Source organism: Ustilaginoidea virens, chromosome 5 (genome assembly GCF_000687475.1).
Source record: "Ustilaginoidea virens chromosome 5, complete sequence".
NCBI lineage: Eukaryota > Fungi > Ascomycota > Sordariomycetes > Hypocreales > Clavicipitaceae > Ustilaginoidea > Ustilaginoidea virens.
The window spans coordinates 2,493,816-2,511,934 of NC_057320.1; the positions used below are offsets into that span (position 1 = coordinate 2,493,816).

An 18,119-nucleotide genomic window follows, 5' to 3' on the forward strand; every position below is an offset into this window, starting at 1 on the left:
GCAATGGGAAATGCCAACAAAAAAGAATATGCGCGTTCAGATAAGGTAGCAACGCCTGTTGTAACATGCTCCCCAAAAAAAATCTTCGCCCAAGCTGTATAATCCGCCCCATGATCTACCACTGTCCAGATTGGAAAGACAAAGCAAAGCTTCACACTCGTTTCTCATTCGAAAAAAGTAACAAGAGCCCCTGCCGAGGGTCGTTGGAAAAGCATATACAATTGGTGCTGGCATGCAAAAGGTACCTCTGCCGACAAAGGAGGATAGGTACCTTAGGTAGGTAGGTAGGTAGGTAGATAATGTAAATCATGCCACGGCTTGCACTGACCACTCGTCAATTGCAAGCATTCACAGCTTTGAATAGTCGTCAGTCATCGTGCATAAACGTCTTGTTTTCTCGTGCAAAGGACGCCGCCGAAGGCCCTGCTGCTACGCTGGCATCTTGCATGTCGACATCTTGATTATCCCGGCTAGAGCCGGCAATGGTCGGGTCGCGGGCTCGATAGTCATCATCCATGGCACTGTGAGGTCGGTTGGGGTGATGCTGCAACTCGCGCTCCCTCAGTGACAGGGGCCGGTCATAGAGTTGTTCCTCGGGTGGCGAAAACGACCACACCTAGATTGAAAAACAAGATTAGGTGGGATGAAGGAAAGCAAATCGTTCGAATCTTACCTCCATGACGGTGCGCCCCTGCCTCAGTGCCAACGCGACACACTTTTCCTCTTCAAAAGCGACACGCCAGACCGCTTCTCCTTGAGCGATAAGTTCTCGAACAAGGTGGCCCGTCTTGAGATCCCATATCTTGACCCTGCCGTCACTGCCGCCGCTGACAACCCTGGCATCGTCAAACTGCAGACTGGTGACGCTATTGTCATGAGCCGCGAGACGGTGGATGGGACACATCCTTTCCAAAGACCACACCCGGACCGATCCGTCCGAGCCCCCCGTCACCAAGGTGTCGCCTCGCATTTGCAGCTGTCCAACAAGCGATGTGTGACCCTGCAAAATGGCGAGGCATTCACTATGTCGGGCTTGTTAGCACAGTCCACTGGCAACAAGAACCGTTACGGCACCAGCGCCGCGAGAGAGAGAGAGAGAGAGAGAAAAAAAGAAAGGGGGGGTGCCATCAGCCGGAGGCAAGAAAGGCAGCATACTCACCCCGTCATTGGATCCCAGACTCTCACGTTCGTATCCAGGCTGCCAGTGACTACTCGCTTGCCATCGAAAGCAATGGCGTAGATTTGGCTAAAGTGGCCTTGCAGCGTCTGAAGGCAGCGTCCCTCCGAGATGCTCCATACTCGAGCAAAGGTATCGTAGCTGCCAGATACCACAATATCCCCCTTGATTTCCAGACAGCGCACGCTGGACTGGTGCCCTACCAGCACATTGCGACACAAGCCTGTTCTGATGTCCCAAATCCGGAGAGTCGTATCGCGAGAGCCGGAAATGGCCGTCGTCGAGTCGGCCATCTTGAGGCATCTCACGGTCGAGGTGTGTCCACGCAGTGTGTGCAGGCAGGCACTATTGTGTAAAGAGGAAAAAAAAAATGAGTCACCACCAGGCTCCGACGGTATTGGGCGGCGGACGGGCCGAAGGCATCAACAACTTACCCAGTCTTGAGATCCCATACGCGGACGTCCCGATCGCAACCGCCGCTGACCATGACGTCTTCCCACGGCACCATGGCCCAAACGCCCATCACATGGCCTTGCAATGTACGCTGATTATCTCCATTGGCATCAAAAACGTGAATCTTGGCATTATCTAGAGCCACAATAATGTGCTTTGATGTTAAATGCAGGCTTGTGACCACGCCGCCTTCTTGGGTGATATTCCTGTGGACACTCGTCCCTCCAGATCTCCAAGCAGCCTCTACCAGATACCGTTGCTTGAAATGAGACTTGTACGATCGTAGCCTCGGTCGACATGTAGCGCCATCGAAGCTCCTAGAACCCGTGCTGTGGCCCAAGAGCGGATGCGAGGCGGGAAAACCACTGCCAGCTGCCATCTCATAGTCCCTACTCGATAAAGCGTGAGCTGCGGGCTTTATCAGGGAGATGGGGGACGATGCATTGATTTCCGAAAGTCGACGGCCGTAGTCGTGCTTGACGCAGAGGTTCTTCCATGTCATGTCGTCGCTAAGGAGATCTCGCCATCTTTTGGACACCTGAGATGCTCGAGCAAGAACTTTGGGGTCATCGATGAAGGAGAGAATCTGGGTCTTTTGGTTAACGGGAGTGCGGGGGGAGATCCCAAAAAAAAAAAAAGGGGGGGGGAGTCACGCCGAGTGTGAAATGAATTGAAAATGCACAAGGGTTCGCATGCAACTTACCCTCAAACATAGCTCATCAGGCAAGCTTGTAAAGGGGTCTTTCTTCAAGAGCGGACTGACAAACTGGTGAACAAAGCTGAGCTGCTGGCTTGTGCAGAGATTGAGCAGATCGGCCAGGACTCTTGTTCGCTGGGGTCCTGAGCAGTTCTTAAAGTGCTGTCGGACTTTGGCAAGAAAGAAGTCTTCGTCGTCAGCAGCATCGCTCCAATCAGGTTGGCAATGAGCAGGGCCAGGCGATGCGGCTGGGGTGGGAGGAGGTGGCGGTGAACCGGTCAATTGTTGGTCATAGTCTGTCGCAGGTGTCGGTATGCTTGGGGTCGGCGGCCCTCTCATGTGTCGATTCTGTTTCTGGGGAAGCTTTTCTATCCTGGGGTTGCTTAGGGCGGTGTTTCCGGTATTGAGTGCCAGTTCCTCGGTCAAGATGCTGCCTCTCCTTTCCGAAAGGCTCACGGGTCGGTTGTAGCAATCCATGGCGGCGGCTTGTTGTCCCACGAGGCCAGAAAATACACACAAGGCTAGCCCGAATCGAAACGCCAGACTGCACAGGCGTGATTCGCGAGTCGACAGTCGAGGGTCGAGAGTCGATGGGGGTTGCAAAGACACCCGGGGAGATTCGACAAGGGGAGGTGCACAAATCAAAACGAAACGCTCGGCAAGCCAAGGACGGGCTAAATCAGCCTTGAACAGGTCATTTCAGCTCATGAAGCAATTAATTCCACATGATGGGACTTGCTGGGGAATCTTGGGGGGGGGGTAGGGAAGTAGTCGATGAAGGACGGCAGAGTTGCGACAAGACTCGCGTTGGCAGTTTGTCATGTGGAAGAAAGCATTTGCGGTGGGAGGTTGGATGATACTGTACTAGTAGCGTAGTGTAGTGACTTGTGGTCCTAGTGTTTCTACCAGAACCAGTCTGGTCTCTTGTAGCAAGTCAAAGGAGGGTGGGGCAGTTTCTGGTTGGCCAAGACCGCGCCAGCATCGGCACTGCATTGATGAAGAGGAGGGCACGAGAAGGAGAGGGGAGAGGGAGGGGGGGGGGGGGGGTGTGAGAGTGTGTGTGGGGCGTGTGGGCTGTTGAACCCCGGGGGTGGGGCCGCTAGCAGGAGGAACGCATAAATACATACATGACTACCCACCACCTCGATAGCCGAAAATGGCTTTGGGTTCCTGGAATGGCTAATCCGTAGTTGTGTTTTTTTTTTTTTTTTTTTTTTTTTTTTATCTATTATCGTGCGCAAGGGGCTGCAACGGTGCAGATTGAAGATCCGGATCCAAATGCCAGCTTTTGTCGACTAGGCGGCAGCACAAGGGACTCGCACGGGGATTGCTCAAGTTGAGGACGACTCGGTTCGGCAGAGAGCGAGCAGAGAAGTTGACGGGAGCCAGGCAGGGGATCGAGAAATTGCAAGGGTTCTTGGTGATGTTGAAAAGAGCGAGACATGGGGGCGAGGAGGGGTGGGAATGAGAAGAAGAGAAGAAGAGGGAAAAGAAGAGGGACGAGTCCACGTTGACGGCAGGCCGCAGGCCGCATGCTCAGGTCAAGCAGGGCAGGATTAGACGGAGAAGAGGCGAAGGCTGACCCTTTCCTTTCGTTGGGCGATCCGGGTCAGCAAGACTGGAAGGGCTCGGGGCGTGCTCGCTTGTCAAAGTTTGTTCAACTGCCTATCGGGAAGCAAGCAAGCAAAGCCAGCGGCAACGTCAGATGCTTCCATGTCTGCTTCTGCTTCTGGTGAAAGGGCGATGGGGGAGGGGAAGTCGGGGAGGGGACTGGAGTGTCGGTCTGGCTGGTCCTACATTGATAGCTGCGGACTGGAGAGTCCAAGCTCCGACAAGTCTTGGCTGCCCTGTGCTGCTGCGTTCAACTTACTGTAGCATTCAGCATTTGGCGAGACCTGGAGAGCACCAATTGATGCGCAACAGAGGTCTGAGTCTGCATGTGCCTTGTTACCAGACAGATGCACATACTGTAGCACGACGGCTGAAACGCTGCCATGCCCAGGGGCTGCCAGGCATCTGCGGTTAGTAACGTTAGTTGACCCCCAGTGTCTGTCTGCCCGGCGATGCAAGGGCTCATGCCATCAATCATCGAAATTATCAGTGTGGTCGCTCGCGAACTCCAGCGTGAGCCGTATGTAACCATCAGGGACCAACCAATGCAGCGAAGAAACCCCCTCCAGGATCAAGGCACTGAACCACATGCACTCATCATCAATGTGCAGCAGCAACCAGACGCCCCAGCGCTTGCACGTACAGTACAACCTACCAGATGTACATACATACCTAGGTATCTGTAGTTGGTGGGCAACTGCCCTGTGGAGCCATCAATCGCTAAAGGCTGGTCCCAGGGCTGGCCTGGCCTGGGCAAGTGCCAAGCATTGAGTTGACCAGACCGTGTGGCCCGGCACGCGGTCAGCCAGGGGAAAGAGGGGGGATGGTGGTCAGGGCCTCCCTCTGGTCACCACCACTTGGCCATTGAACCATTTTCTCGCATGCCACGCGGTAGCCATCTCATCTCGGAATTTGTGCAGCAAGAATGCTCGCGCCACGGTGCATGGTCCAACAAATCTGGATCAATCAACCCGAGATGGGTAGGTAGGCCGGCAGGCAAGGCAGGCAGGCAAGGCAGGCAGGCATGGCAACCCCGTGCTGTCGTATCCAATCATCGACACCAGCCAGACAGCATTCCAGAGAATCCCATGGCACTCAATAGCCACGGCCGCCGTTTCGGGCACCCAACCCCCCCCCCCCCCACCCCCCAAGGGCCAAGCCATGTTCATTGTTGACAGGTTGTGCTTCGCTCGCATGGAGCAATGGCGGGCGGGGCAAAGCTGCCGTCGTCATTCCATACGACAGCGAACGAAACGAGGAGCTTTCAACAAAGGGCAGGAACGATTCGCGTTGCAACCAACCAGCACTCTTTCATCTCAAATTGCATCACCGTGCACACATACCCAAGTTGACTGACCTCTTCGCCGCCCTGGGCACTCGCGCCCTGTCGGAAGCTGGCTGGGCACATCTCTTTTTCTTTTTCCCCTCCATATCTCCAGTTGCGGCTCTCACGGTAACGCCATACCAAAGTCGAGTATAGCAAAAGCATCGAGGATGGATGACATGAGAGGGGGGACCCCTGATAGTTGCCCAGTGCGGCGGGAGCGCCCTTTGCCCCGCCCGTGCTGATGGATTTGCCTGCCGTTGGTGCGGCGTCTACATCCGTACGGAGTACATACATACCTTAGGTCAGCTACCTCCTACCTGGTATATGAGGCACCTGAGGCAACCAACCCATCACCGCCTATCACCGCCTATCACCATCACCGCCCGTCACCATCCATCTCCATCGCTTTGCCCTTGGAAAGCAACAGCAGCGCTGGTGGTGACGTGCAATCTATCCGGATTCAATGCCATCATCGCCATCATTTTCAACCATTTCCTTGGCCATGTCGTCATATTATCGACAGAAAACATGTCCGCAATCAGGCCCCAACAAGCTCAACATTGTTACTTTCTTTCTTTCTTTCTTTCTTTCTTTCTTTTTTTTTTTTTTTCCAGAAAAACCTACCCACGAGCACGAGTTCCCCCCTCTTTCCCCGGTCAATGATGGTGTCCGAACTGCGTCAGAAGCGGCAACAGCATGCCCACCACTGTGGCTAAAGTGTCACGAGCTTCAGGACCTTTGGGCTTACGTTGAGACGCCGGCGTCGCATCCGAATAGCCGTTTGCTCCCGAATGACTGTCGTGACTATGAGATGAGCTGTCGTCTTGCATAGCATGCATGGCGACGTATCTGATGGAAAACGACCCTTGTTAGCAACCCTCAGCCCGTCGTCTTTGACTTGCTTTGCCTGAAACAACTTGACCCGAACCAACCAACCACCCCCCCCCCCCCATTTCTTTCAACGCTCAGACTGCAGGGCGATTTTCAAGCAAGCAAAACAAGGATCAACGGTTTCTTACAGAAAAGTGCCCCCGGAAAAGAGCAGCAGCATCCCCGTCCACCACGTGCCGCTCTCGCCGTCTAGGTGCTCGCCACCCAGCACCTTGATCATGAGCCATGTCGCAACAGCCCCCGCTGGCGCTGCCAAACTAAACACAAGCAAATGCCCACGAGCCGCTCGTTTCGAGAGGCCTTGCCTGAGAAGAACAGACGTCAGCCCAAAGGCAGCTGGAGCCTTGTGTATCATGATGGCGATGAAGATGACGAATCCTAGCTTTACGTTGGAGGTGGCAGAGGAAGCGCCCATGGCAATGCCATCAGCTGCGGCATGTATGACCAGGCCCGTCGTTGTAGCGAGGGTTCTCGTGAATTTTGACAAGGGGGTTAGTGAGCCAAGGAGACCTTCCTCCTCGTCTTCTTCTGATGCCATTGCTACGCCAGTCCCGCCCAGGTTGTCCAAGCTAAAGTGCTGAGGCTGTGGGCCGGGCAGCAGACTCGCCGAGGCATGCTTGGGCAGCCGGTCAATGAGGAACATGAGGACAAAGCCAAGGATCATGGAGAAGCCGACCTCGAAGGCTGGAATTTCCACCCCTTGCCCGTCTTTTCTCCCCTCCTGTTTCGGCTTGTCGTGCTTGGTACCTTCGGGCGGCGCGGATGCGGCAGGCTCGTTGTCTCGCCTGAAGCCTCCTGGATGGGTAGCGCGTGATACAACGACGGCCGGCCATTCCTCACTTGGGGGGGGGTTTTGTCGACGCAGTGTCGCGACTGCGCCGATTTGCTCCATTATCTCTCCCTCTCCCAGACCGAAGCTCCACGGGCTTCTTCGAGCCAGGCTGCGGACTTTATGAGCGTGCGATGTAATGGGCGACGAAGCAGCTGCTTCGATTCCTTCGGGAATGATGACTATAAGCGATGTCCCCACCAATATACCGACGCCGATGCTAGACATTAGACGCAGCTGCGATTGCGAAAGCGACATGGACAAGGGGAGCGCCCCAGCAAGAAAAGATCTAAGGGCGGCGGCCATGTTAGTAGTGGACTTGGGGCGGGGGTTGTTGTCGGGTGTCAAAGCCCAAAGATAATTAATGAGGATTCTTTCGTACGTAACGGCCATCACTGCCTGCCAGGGATCAATTAGCGTGCGAAGACATCGAAAACATGTCCGAGGGGGGGGGACAGAAGTCGACTCACGCAAAGCGCCAGGAGCAGAAAGATGCCTGCCATGGCGGATGTGGATGGCTGGGCAACGTCGTCGCAAAAGGAGCCTCGTCGGCGGAAAGTAACAGAAGCGGCTTCAACCAGGCAGTCCTTTGAGGAGACATCACCAATGCATCGTGACTGCAAGGGGACTGTCGGTGAAGTTGTGAAGCGCTTTTGCGAGCGCAATGGTTTCCTGGCTCCTGAGCAGTCGCAAGTCGTTGTCAAGGGATTCGTGTCGTTTGGGGGGGGCGGCCAATTGGTATTTGAGAGCCTCCCTTGCTACGCGCCGTGTAAAATATGTAACGAGTACAAAGTACGGAGTGCATAACTCCGTGCAGTCACAAAGCAGGAAGGGCCGGTGGGGCGGGGCGAGGCGAGGCGAGGCGAGGCGAGGCGGTGACCCGTCGGGCAGAAAAAAGACTGGAGCAACAAATTAAAAGTGGGTCGCTCTGCTGAACCGCCAGTGAGAACTTCCAACGAAACGAAACGAGACGAAACGTCAAGGCTCAAGACGACTCGAGATTCGAAAACTAAGAGGCTAAATTACTCCTACCCCTCCAGCAGTCTATTCCTGTGACGAAAATAACCAACTCTCAAACTTGGTGCTCTCACGGCCACCCAGCTATTCCTCGTTGAAACAAGCCTTTGGGCCCTCCTCCTTCAGTCACATGACTACTTCGCCGCCAGCCTTGAAACGACGACATATCTTGTCTTCCATCAACCCGCTCGAGCGAGAAGTCATGGATGAATCTCGACCGCAAATACCCGCCGAAAGCCGAAATGCTACAGGCCGTGGCGACGCGGCAGAAGAAGCCGAGGAGACGCACGAACCCGCCCGAGGCAGAGAACAAGGGTCCTATAATGACACGACCCGTCCTCGGACATCTAGAATAAGACTCAAGACGGACAAATCCAGTCGGCATCACCGATCCCAGCATCGGCGCCACAGAAACCACCAAGACGAAAGAAGCAGCAGCCGGGCCGCCGTTGATGATGAGCGCTACTCGCCTCGCCGCAAACCCAGCCGGCGCCATCGCCATCGCCGTCATGGCCACGGTACCCGTTCCCCGACACCGCCGAACCCTCACGAGCCCCCCTCTCTTGATCCAGAGGCCGCCTTTCGGGAATCCCTCTTTGATGCCATGGCCGACGACGAAGGGGCTTCGTACTGGGAGTCGGTTTACGGGCAGCCTATCCACGTGTACCCGAGCGAAAAGGTCGGCCCGTCAGGCGAGCTGGAGCAAATGACGGACGATGAGTACGCGGCGTACGTGCGGGCCAAGATGTGGGAAAAGACTCACGCCGGCTTGCTGGAAGAAAGGGCAAGACGCAGAGAGAAGCAAAAGCGGCAAGAGGAGGAGGAGAGGAGAGCCCGTAAGCTACGGCGCGACATGGAGCAGAGCCTCCGCCGTGGCCAAGTGCGGCGGGAGAAGAAGGAATGGGCAACGCGCTGGCAAGAGTATGCTGCTTCGTGGGCCGTCTGGGATGGCGACCCAGCGAAATTGAGCTGGCCTGTCGTCCATGACCAGCATAGGGGCGTCAACGAAAAGGACGTCCGATCCTTTTTTATCCACGCCCTTGACTTGGAGAGCACTGGAGAGCAAGGTTTCCTGGCGAAGCTGAAGGAGGAGAGAGTACGCTGGCACCCGGACAAGATTCAGCAAAAACTGGGTGGCACGGTAGACCCAGATATTATGAGGGATGTGACGGCAACGTTTCAAAGCATTGACCGGCTATGGGGGGATATCCGACAAAAGACACCGCATTAACATCCCCCAAGACTAGCGCGTTTCCGAGTGTACCGCACTCACGCATACCCAAATGACTTTTGCATTATATATAACGAATTACAAATAATTTATCCTCGGATACCAATGATGGGATGATGGGAGTACAACGCTTTGGCGAAAATAATATCCGAACTCGAGTTTTGTACTACAAAACTCTGGTTTGCATCTTGACTCAAAAGTCTCCCCCACAGCGTATTAACATGTTGATTAAACACACACCAACCTGGTCAATTTGCTCTCCCGCACATCGTTACATGCCAAGAAGAACTTTACGTTCTTTTTGGAACATCTTCCTCCGCGATAACCCTGAGCATATGAAGCATGACCAGCTGCTTTTTAACTTGTCAACTTTGTCGGTTCCTCTAAAGGTTAGCCAAAACGGCAGCTCCACCCATGAGAGCACCGACGGCCATGGCAGCGGTAGGGGCAGGGTTCCAGGCACCGCCAGAGCTAGAGCTAGAGGCTGCAGAGGCGATGCTGCTCGTAGCAGCTGCGGCGTTGGAGGTAACCTTGGAGAGCTCGCTCTGGGCGCTCGACTTGGCCGACCCGGTGGCGGTGGCGATGATGTTGTTGAGACTGGAAGCCTTGGAGGCAGCATCGCTTGTCACCTTGGCAATGTCGCTCGAAACGGAGGATGCGACTGCCCCCGATTTGATGCCGCTGGCCAAGGTAGAGGCCTGGGAGAGGATGCCGCTGACGAGGGTGGATGCATCAGAGAGGACCGCGGAAACGGCAGACATGTCCGCGGGCTGAGGATTGGCCTTGAAAGGAAGATGGGGAGTTAGTTGCGGTGACATGGCGGCCGAGGACTCTGTTCAAAAGGTCACTTGGTCGAGACGTACCTGGACGGCAGCACCGAGGGCAAGGACGGCGACGTTTGAGAACTTCATTTTCGGCTTGGTTTGCGTGTGGTGGTGAGGCGGCGGGATGTACAAGTTATCAACGAGTGAAACGGGATTTGGGAAGCAGAAGGTGGTGGGAACCGAGCAAGAAGATGGTGTTTGTTCGGCTTATTTATAACAAGGCCGGGAAAAGAGGGGAGCGGCCACAGGCCAGGAAAGTGGCGAAGCTCTGCTCTCAGACGGGGTTAGTGGTTGTTATTGGAGTTTTCTTTTCTGGAATTCAGGGGCAAGGGGTTGAAGGAAAGGTACAAGATTCCAGAGCATGGAGTCCGATGTCTGGAGTACGAGCAACTCACAATGAGATCATTGGATACAAATTACAATAAGCATCGTCATGAATCTCCACTTCTCTCCAACTGCAGCTTCGGCGAGAGCTCCACCGTTTAGTTGGCAGGTGGACCAGGTGGACCAGGTGGACCAGCCCTTTGCGTTTTTTCTTTTCCGGGCTCCACATTAGCCACGTCGGGTCCGCACAGCCACCTTGAATCTCCAATAAGATGCGAGCGCGAAAGCCTTGTCATTCTCCAGAACAAGGCAACGGCCAGATCTTGACGTTTGGGGCACGGAGACGAGGCACTCCACCTGACATGGGAGATGCAAGGCTGGACCAAGGAATTTTGTTGGTTTACCAGGTACGGGGATCGGCCGACGGGGGGTTGCGTCATCGCCGATGAGCAGCCGCCTTGCCCAGGTTGGTGCTGAAGTTGCCCTGCCCCTGCCCCTGCCCGTCTTGGTTGATGGTTCTCAAGTAGCCATGGTCTCGAGTCTCGACGGATGGTTCTCAAGTAGCCATGGTCTCGGGTCTCGACGGATATTTCTTTCTTTTCTTTTCTTTTCTTTTCTTTTCTTTTTCAACAACCGTCAGCTCGAACCGTCCCCGATTCCGCGCGGAAAGACTGGCTGGCACCTTTGCCTCGTTGCTGCCCCGTTCAACGGTGATGAAAAACTCCTCATGCCTGAAATGGGATGGGCGGGTGGTAGAGAGAGGTCCGGTGTTTCGCTTGGGGCCTTGAGTCAAGCTGCCATCAGCCACATGGGTCTGTCCGTCCGTCCGAGTCCAACGTTGGAGGACACGGGGTGCGCCGTTGACGTTGCGTTGCATCTCGATTGCTAAGCAGTTAAAAAAAAAACAAAAAATCCTTGGTTCATTCAAAGACCCAGACTTGTTGCGAGACATCAAACCTGGACGGCGGACATCCTCAAACGACGGCTTGACCCAATAGGCCCAGGAGAAAAGGGGGAGGGGGACGACATGCTGAAATCTAAGCGGCGCCATCTGAAAGAATGGCGAACGAGAACCAGGCGAGTTGCGAACAACAGCATCTCACCATGATTCACCATGACGGATGACGCAATGCATCGTGTCATTCCCCCCGTCCCTCTTGCACTTACGGAGGTTATGAGGTATATAAGTTACGTGCCTACCTAGGTACGGTATAACAGTACATACCTCCTAGGAGGTAGGTACCTACGGTAGGTAATTGCCAGAAACGGAAAGAGCGAACATCGTCAACTGCACAGTGCAACGGCCTGTCCGCAAATCCGGAACGATTATTCATCTATCTTGTGGGGCCCAATGACAGAAGCAACAGACGCCAAGCTCGAGATTCTCTCGATTCTTTCGATTCCCATGGGTTTCGTTCCGTTCCAGTAGTCTTCCAAGACCTCCTTTCTCCAAGTCGTCGTCATCTCGTGCCATTGTTGGAAACTCCTCACGAACCCCCTTCCAATGTTTCCTGCTTGATGGCTTGCTCCACCACGGCCCAAAATTTGCGCGAACAACGCCCGGTAATCCAGTAGTTGCCCTCCCAGTCCTTCCCTAGAATCACCAGCACAGTTCTCATGAGAGCCGAAACCCGTCGCTGGTTCACCATGAAGATTACCGGGCTGCCCACAGGATTGCTCCTCGTCGCCTCGTCTTCTGATGTCCGCACGGCAGGCGAAAAGTCGACGACTCGGTGCAAGTCCATTTTCTTCCAGTTAGATATGTAATATGTCTGAGCTCTCGGCGACCCGACTAGATGCTGTGGATCCTTCCCTGCATCCCAAAGCTCTCGCAGGTAGCGGAGCTGGGCCCTGACCTGTTCCGGCTCAGTCTGCTCCTTCAGAGCTTCTCGGCAGCGCAACGTCACGGATCCCAATGACTCCCCGGCAGCCTCCCTTGGCAGAGAGACTATCGACCCTCCTACCATGTTCTGAATGAACTCGCCCTGGGGAGAAGTGGCAAACTCGGGCAGTCGGTCTCGAAGGCTGACTATGCCGATGCCGAAAATGGTGCGTCGAGACGCCTGAGCGCGCGCCGCCATTCTCAGAATCCAGGCCTGCAGGACATCGCCTTCGCTGACCCACGGCACTTTTGTATCCTTGCCCCCGTGCTGCTCGGCTATCTCCTCATCTGCCCGGGCTTTTAGTTGCGCGAACCGAGCCCTTGGCAGGACGATGGTCCGGTATTCGACGGCCTCGGTCATTATGCTCCATATGATCAGCATGACCCATACCACGAAGCCCCAGCCCGCGAGAACTTGGCTCTTCCAAAACCATTTCTGCTGACCGTCTGTTTCCTCGCCGACCGGCTGATTGTCTGCTCGCTCGCCGACCGAGTACATGACGTCGTCGTTTATGCCCAACAATGAGGGGACCTGCTCTTCTTTGCCCGCCAGGACCGAGGACCAAGCGCGGAGGATGGCCGAGAGACTCATGCCGTCCACGATCAGGTGTGGCCAGGTAATGGTCACAAGAGTGGCATCCTCAAAGGTAACGACGTGCAGCGTCCCGAGGGGCAAGCCATGTTTTACCACCTCTTTGATTGACATAGGGGTGCTCCGGGGCACTGTTACCGAAAAGAAGTCCTGTCCTGTAGGCTGAAACGAAGCATCGCTCGTGCTTCTTGGGAAGTCTTTGAGTGTCTCGTGCTCACGCATTTTCATGTCAAAGGATGCCTTTGTGTACGACACGGCGGGCCGATCCGCGGTGAAGCGTTTGGGAACATGAATCTCCCACTTTCTTCCTTGGCCTCGCTTGACCCGGCCGCCCAGCTTGCGCCAGTCGCCAATCTACAGTAGTCGACACAAGGCGCCATGGAGCTTGTCCCCGTCGAGAACGTCGTTGAAATGAAGAGTGAGCGACAACATCAGGTCTCTGGGCATCGACGCATTATCGATAAACATGGTCTGATACACTATGTCGTCTGTATCCATGGCCGACGACATGATGAAGGCGATCGATCGAATATTTGGCCTCGTCTTCTAAGAATTCTGTTGCCAAGAAATCGGGACTTTGGGTGGGCAGTAGCGAACAGGGTACTGCGGCGTCCCGCCCCCGACTTTTGTACTGAGTCCAACTTGGCCAGTAGTTATAGGATGCGGAATGTTCGCTTGGTCAGACCGACTCTTCCGGTGATCAGACCGACTCGTCCCCTCCTCACTCGCCGTTTACAGGGATCTGCGCCCCCAGTACGAAGAGCGAACGCCGCAAGTAACCCTTCCCCCGCTTCCTGGGCCGGGGCAGTTATAGCAACTTGCGATCCTCCAGAATGCAATGAACTTTCAACCAGTCAAACAAGTAGTCGGTAAACGACATTGCTGGTCATTGCAGAGAATTTACTTTGGGTAGCTAGCTAGCTGCGCCATCTCTTCACTTGGAACACGATGTGCACATTAGCTTCGTTTTAGGCCAAAACAGGAGCAGTTTGTAATCACCCCTGGCGGTTAGATCCCCCCACACGGCTTGTCCCAATACTGATCGGCATTTGGCATTGCTACGCCGCGGCTATCGAATGCTCTACCGTCAAGCTAGCGAGCGTTTAGCCCGCAGTCCCGTCTAGCCAGCCTCTCGGACTGTCCGCTATTCCAGCCACGATGTATGACGTACAAAGGGGCACCGGCCCCTCACACTTCTCGATAAGGCGAGATGCCCTTTTTCAGCTCCGCTACAATCTCCGCCGCCTCGTCCGCGCCGCGAGCCTCGAAATCGTACCGCTTGCTCTCGGCAGCCCTATACACCACGAGCTATATCCACGGGTCGTAGTCGTCAGCAACTGAGCAGGCTGCAACTAGATCTAGATGGGGAAAAACACTCGCAAAGCAAATACGAGAAGAAAGGCGCTGAAAGAAAGAGCCAGAAAAAAACAACAAGAAAAAAAAACGTAAAGGGGGAGGCGGGGAAAGGGGGGGGGGGGGGGGGGGAATAAGGCCCCGGGATACTTTAGGAGACGCACCTTTACGTTTGTGGGATGTTTTCGAGCAACTTTGCACCCAATGACATTGCTGAAGTGCACCGTCGTCGTCTTGCCTGATCCGTCATGCACCGCTTTCCCTCCGGACGCAGGCACAATGTGAATGTATTCCCCGTCAATGACCAATATCCTCTCGCTCATGCTCACCAGCCGCATCGGCTGCTTCCTCCAGACCACGTACTTCTTGTAGTTGGCAGTCCCCAGCTCATCCTGCTTGAGCCCCTCCTGGGCCAGCGGGTGCGGTCCCAGCAGCTGCCCCTTTCTGTTGTCTCTCCTCTGCGCGAGCCCCTGGCTGCTTGGCAGACCAACCGTCCTCGGCGACGAGCTGCTGGGCGACCCGGTCATGCTCAAAGGCCCGTCGGTGGCGAACCGCCTTCTGTAGAGCTCGAGGTCCGAGACGTTGCCGATGGACGACACGGGCCGATCGATCATGACTACGGCTCCGGAGAGCGGAAGCTTGAGCACGTGGTTTGCCTTGTCAAGCTGCCTCTTACGACAGACAGTGTCGAGGACCTCGGCCAGGTACGTGTCCGTGGTTACATCCACCGTCACCATTTGTCCCGGCGCTACGTCTGACGACATGATGTGGACGCGGAGCAGCTTTTGCTGGCCGCGGGCCGTGTTGGGCATGGTCACGGGTACTTGCGGCGTGTCGGCAAGGGGGGTGTTGGGCCGGTACGTGGTTGTGACGATGGGATTCTGGCGCGGCCGAGCTGCCTCGACCAACTGCTTGCGCGGGGGTGCTGGCGCGTTTGGAGCAGCGGTGGCGGCTTCGTCGTCGAGGTTCTCGGCGGTGCGCTTGGCTTGCTGTTGCGATGCTGCTGCTGCTGATGCTGCAGCATCCTGCCTCGGCTCGGCCTCGGCCTCGTCTTGCTGGGGGGTGAGCACGTTGTTCTCCTCGTATTCCTCTCCCGAGGCGGGGACCAGGGCAAAGTCATCATACGCGGTCGAGTTGGACCGCATTCGGCCCCCACCTCGTGCGCTGGCGTTGTTGACTGTCGTGAAGGCGGCAAGTGGCCGGCATCTGTCAAAGGCGGGGAAGTCGTCGTCAACCTCGCCGCCCTCCTCCACCATCCTCAGCGTCCACCAGTTGACGCTGTACTTGCGGGGCGGAATCTGAGGTTCCTTCCTCTCCTTGTGGTACTGGTACAGGCTGAGCCCTATCAAGTCGGTCACGGTGACCGCGCGCTCGGCACCCTGGCCGTCCTGGGCACGGGGCCGAATCAGCACCTCGAAGGGCTTGGCCGGAGTCTTGCAGAAGGGGGCGTAGATGCGCACGGCGAGGGAGCCCTGAGTCCCCTGGCCGCTGAGATGAGCAAACTTCTGGAACGGGACGGACGGTCTGTGCTCCTTGGCCTTGAGCGCCGCCGAGAGCAAACTGGTGGGCTGGAGCAAGCTCGCCGGCCGTATCATGCTCATCGGGCGAGGAGGGGGGAGGGCTTCCAAGACGGCGGGCTTGGCGGGAACGTGGGACTTGCGAATCGTGGATTGCCTGACAAAGTTTCTCGGCGGCGTTCCCACCACTTGCTCCGTCGGCGAGGCATTGATGGGGTTTTCCACGCCGTCCAGGATCGAGGCCGAGTCCAGGCTAGCGACGTAATCCCCCGACAGATCCGAGACCTCGTCCGAGTCGTACTCTTCTTCCTCGGGCAGGAGGTCGGTGCCGACCCTTTTGATTCCCGGCTGCGCTGGTTCCTCGCTGATCTTCTCCTGCAGGCGGACCGCTCTTGCCGCCGCGCGGCCGGCCTCGCGGTGCCTGTGAGCCGCGGGTAGGTCGAACTCGTTCTCGGAAGAAATCTCACTGCTGGTGACCGTGTCCCTACGCGGCCGCTCACGCACGGCGCCCAGGGCGGACTGGGAGCCTCGCCGATGGGCCCGGGGCGACGTCGGAGGCCTGGCAGGCAGCAGCACCTGCGACGGGGACGACCCGGCACGCTGCCTCACCGGCATTTTGGAAAACTTGATTTGCTGCGCGGCCCTCTGTTCATGCTCTTCGTCGCTCTCGTCGGTCAGGTCGCTGCTGTCCTCCTCCTCCTCCATCTGCTCCAGGCGCCGGCGCCTCTTCGTCGCCGTTCCGGGACCTATGGTATCGGCCCCTCCCCCGGTGAGCATACCGCCATAGTCCTCCCCATCTTCCAGCGTGAGACCTGCTCGTTTGGGGGCTTGAAAGTAATCCGAGGCGACTGCCGTAGGGATGGGCGGAGAGTAAGTCCGCTTGGTATGGGACGAGTCGGGGCGCCAACCGGCAGCCTTGAACGAGGCCGAGTTCAAAAGGTTATCATTGACAGTGAGCAACCTCTCACCAACCCCGTCGGCGATTTCGTCCAGATAGGCGATTCGTAGCTGATATGACACAAGTCTTGGCAGGGCATGTTAGAGGGAGTTTTCCACAGATGGGATGGGGGGGGAGGGGGGTGCGTTGGGAGTCTTTGGGAGCCTTGGAATGTTTCAAGAACGAGGCGGCGAGTGCTTACTTACTCTTCGAGTTGAATGACAGACATGATGCGGTTTGAGAAGGACCGCACAGGTTTGCCCCAAAGCGTGTCCCTTACATATCTGTCTGGCTGGCAGGCCACCACGCTTGGGGAGTAGACAGGGGGGAAGCGGGGAGAGGGCTCATTCAAAAGGGGCTGCGTCTACGACAACTTGAGCTCGATCGACGAACGCGAGGTTGCTGATTAAGTCGCCAGAGATGAGGCCAGGGATAAGGCTGGGGCCCTGGGGGATGGGAAGACGAGGATCGATGACAAAGCTGGGGGACGTACCCAGGTGCTCCTAGGTCGACCTTAGGTGTAGGTACCGGGTACCTACAGGTACAGGTAAGGTACCTAGGTGACTAGGTACCTAGGTACATACCTAAGGTAGGCACTCGGGAGCTTTTTGTCAGAATGCACAGGGAAAATGCGATAATGCTTGATTGAAGGAACCAAGTCCTCTCTAAGAGACTTATGTTCCCAGCTATTTATAGTAGGATAGGGGGTACCCCTAAGGGCTTACTGATCCAGGGTGAACTCGGCATATCCGACCTCGGATATAACCGATATCCACATTACAGACAAGCTAATTTCCCTCCAATACACCCCCTCAAGATATGCTTTCTCTAGGATATCCTACCATATAGTTAAACTTAGTGTAAAGCAAGATAATAAGTAGAAATATTAATCCACTCAAAACAGTTATACGCAAAATATGACGGTACCCTTATTGAATAGGCTACCTATTTAGGGTAAATTCGCCTAATAGCATATATACAGCATAAGAAAACAATAATAAACTATAGATTCTAATTTTTTATAGGAAATAAATGCAGCTATTAAAAAAGCCCCTTTTAATCTGATTTTTCAGGGCGTCTTTTGATCCTTATGAGGCTCTTCCTTACTACTAAGGTTAACATCATGAGACTATAGTCTGGTATTATAGGATCCCTTTAAAATAACGAGCCTAAGCTGCCGGCGAAAGATTTTAAATTTCTGGCCTATTAGGGGCTTTATAAAACCGTTAGCGACTATATTGCCTATTAGAACCTATATAATATCGATCGTTCCTTTCTAAACCTCTTAGCGCAGCTAATAATAATGAATATCTATATAATGAAGCTATATTATAAGCTTAAAGAATTCCTCCTTTAATAGGCGAATGGTTTAGATATTATCGCATTAAATTATAGGGATATCGGCACACAATTAGAGCCTAACTTCCTCGTATAATCTCTTAAAGGCGATAACCTCC

At 55.2% G+C, this 18,119-nt stretch overlaps 6 protein-coding genes across 6 annotated transcripts; 1 reads left to right on the top strand and 5 right to left on the bottom strand.

Moving 5' to 3' along the window:
- Positions 1 to 367: 367 nt before the first annotated feature.
- On the bottom strand, positions 368 to 2,804 carry UV8b_06446 (uncharacterized protein; the record flags this gene model as incomplete). Its single annotated transcript, XM_043143943.1, has 5 exons — positions 368 to 616; positions 674 to 1,022; positions 1,160 to 1,522; positions 1,612 to 2,216; positions 2,334 to 2,804. 5 exons carry the CDS (start codon positions 2,802 to 2,804, stop codon positions 368 to 370), a joined length of 2,037 nt encoding a protein of 678 aa, XP_042999878.1.
- A 3,117-nt stretch (positions 2,805 to 5,921) lies between these two features.
- Positions 5,922 to 7,488, bottom strand: UV8b_06447 (uncharacterized protein; the record flags this gene model as incomplete). The annotated part of the gene is made up of 3 exons (XM_043143944.1): positions 5,922 to 6,114; positions 6,285 to 7,384; positions 7,456 to 7,488. The coding sequence occupies 3 exons, from the start codon at positions 7,486 to 7,488 to the stop codon at positions 5,922 to 5,924; spliced, it is 1,326 nt and encodes a 441-aa protein (XP_042999879.1).
- Positions 7,489 to 8,132: 644 nt separating this feature from the next.
- On the top strand, positions 8,133 to 9,233 carry UV8b_06448 (uncharacterized protein; the record flags this gene model as incomplete). The annotated part of the gene is made up of 1 exon (XM_043143945.1): positions 8,133 to 9,233. The coding sequence occupies one exon, from the start codon at positions 8,133 to 8,135 to the stop codon at positions 9,231 to 9,233; it is 1,101 nt and encodes a 366-aa protein (XP_042999880.1).
- A 383-nt stretch (positions 9,234 to 9,616) lies between these two features.
- On the bottom strand, positions 9,617 to 10,144 carry UV8b_06449 (uncharacterized protein; the record flags this gene model as incomplete). The annotated part of the gene is made up of 2 exons (XM_043143946.1): positions 9,617 to 10,015; positions 10,097 to 10,144. The coding sequence occupies 2 exons, from the start codon at positions 10,142 to 10,144 to the stop codon at positions 9,617 to 9,619; spliced, it is 447 nt and encodes a 148-aa protein (XP_042999881.1).
- Positions 10,145 to 11,868: 1,724 nt separating this feature from the next.
- UV8b_06450 (uncharacterized protein) lies at positions 11,869 to 13,365 on the bottom strand (the record flags this gene model as incomplete). The annotated part of the gene is made up of 2 exons (XM_043143947.1): positions 11,869 to 13,209; positions 13,258 to 13,365. The coding sequence occupies 2 exons, from the start codon at positions 13,363 to 13,365 to the stop codon at positions 11,869 to 11,871; spliced, it is 1,449 nt and encodes a 482-aa protein (XP_042999882.1).
- A 678-nt stretch (positions 13,366 to 14,043) lies between these two features.
- Positions 14,044 to 16,891, bottom strand: UV8b_06451 (uncharacterized protein; the record flags this gene model as incomplete). The annotated part of the gene is made up of 3 exons (XM_043143948.1): positions 14,044 to 14,163; positions 14,373 to 16,749; positions 16,869 to 16,891. The coding sequence occupies 3 exons, from the start codon at positions 16,889 to 16,891 to the stop codon at positions 14,044 to 14,046; spliced, it is 2,520 nt and encodes an 839-aa protein (XP_042999883.1).
- Positions 16,892 to 18,119: the final 1,228 nt, after the last annotated feature.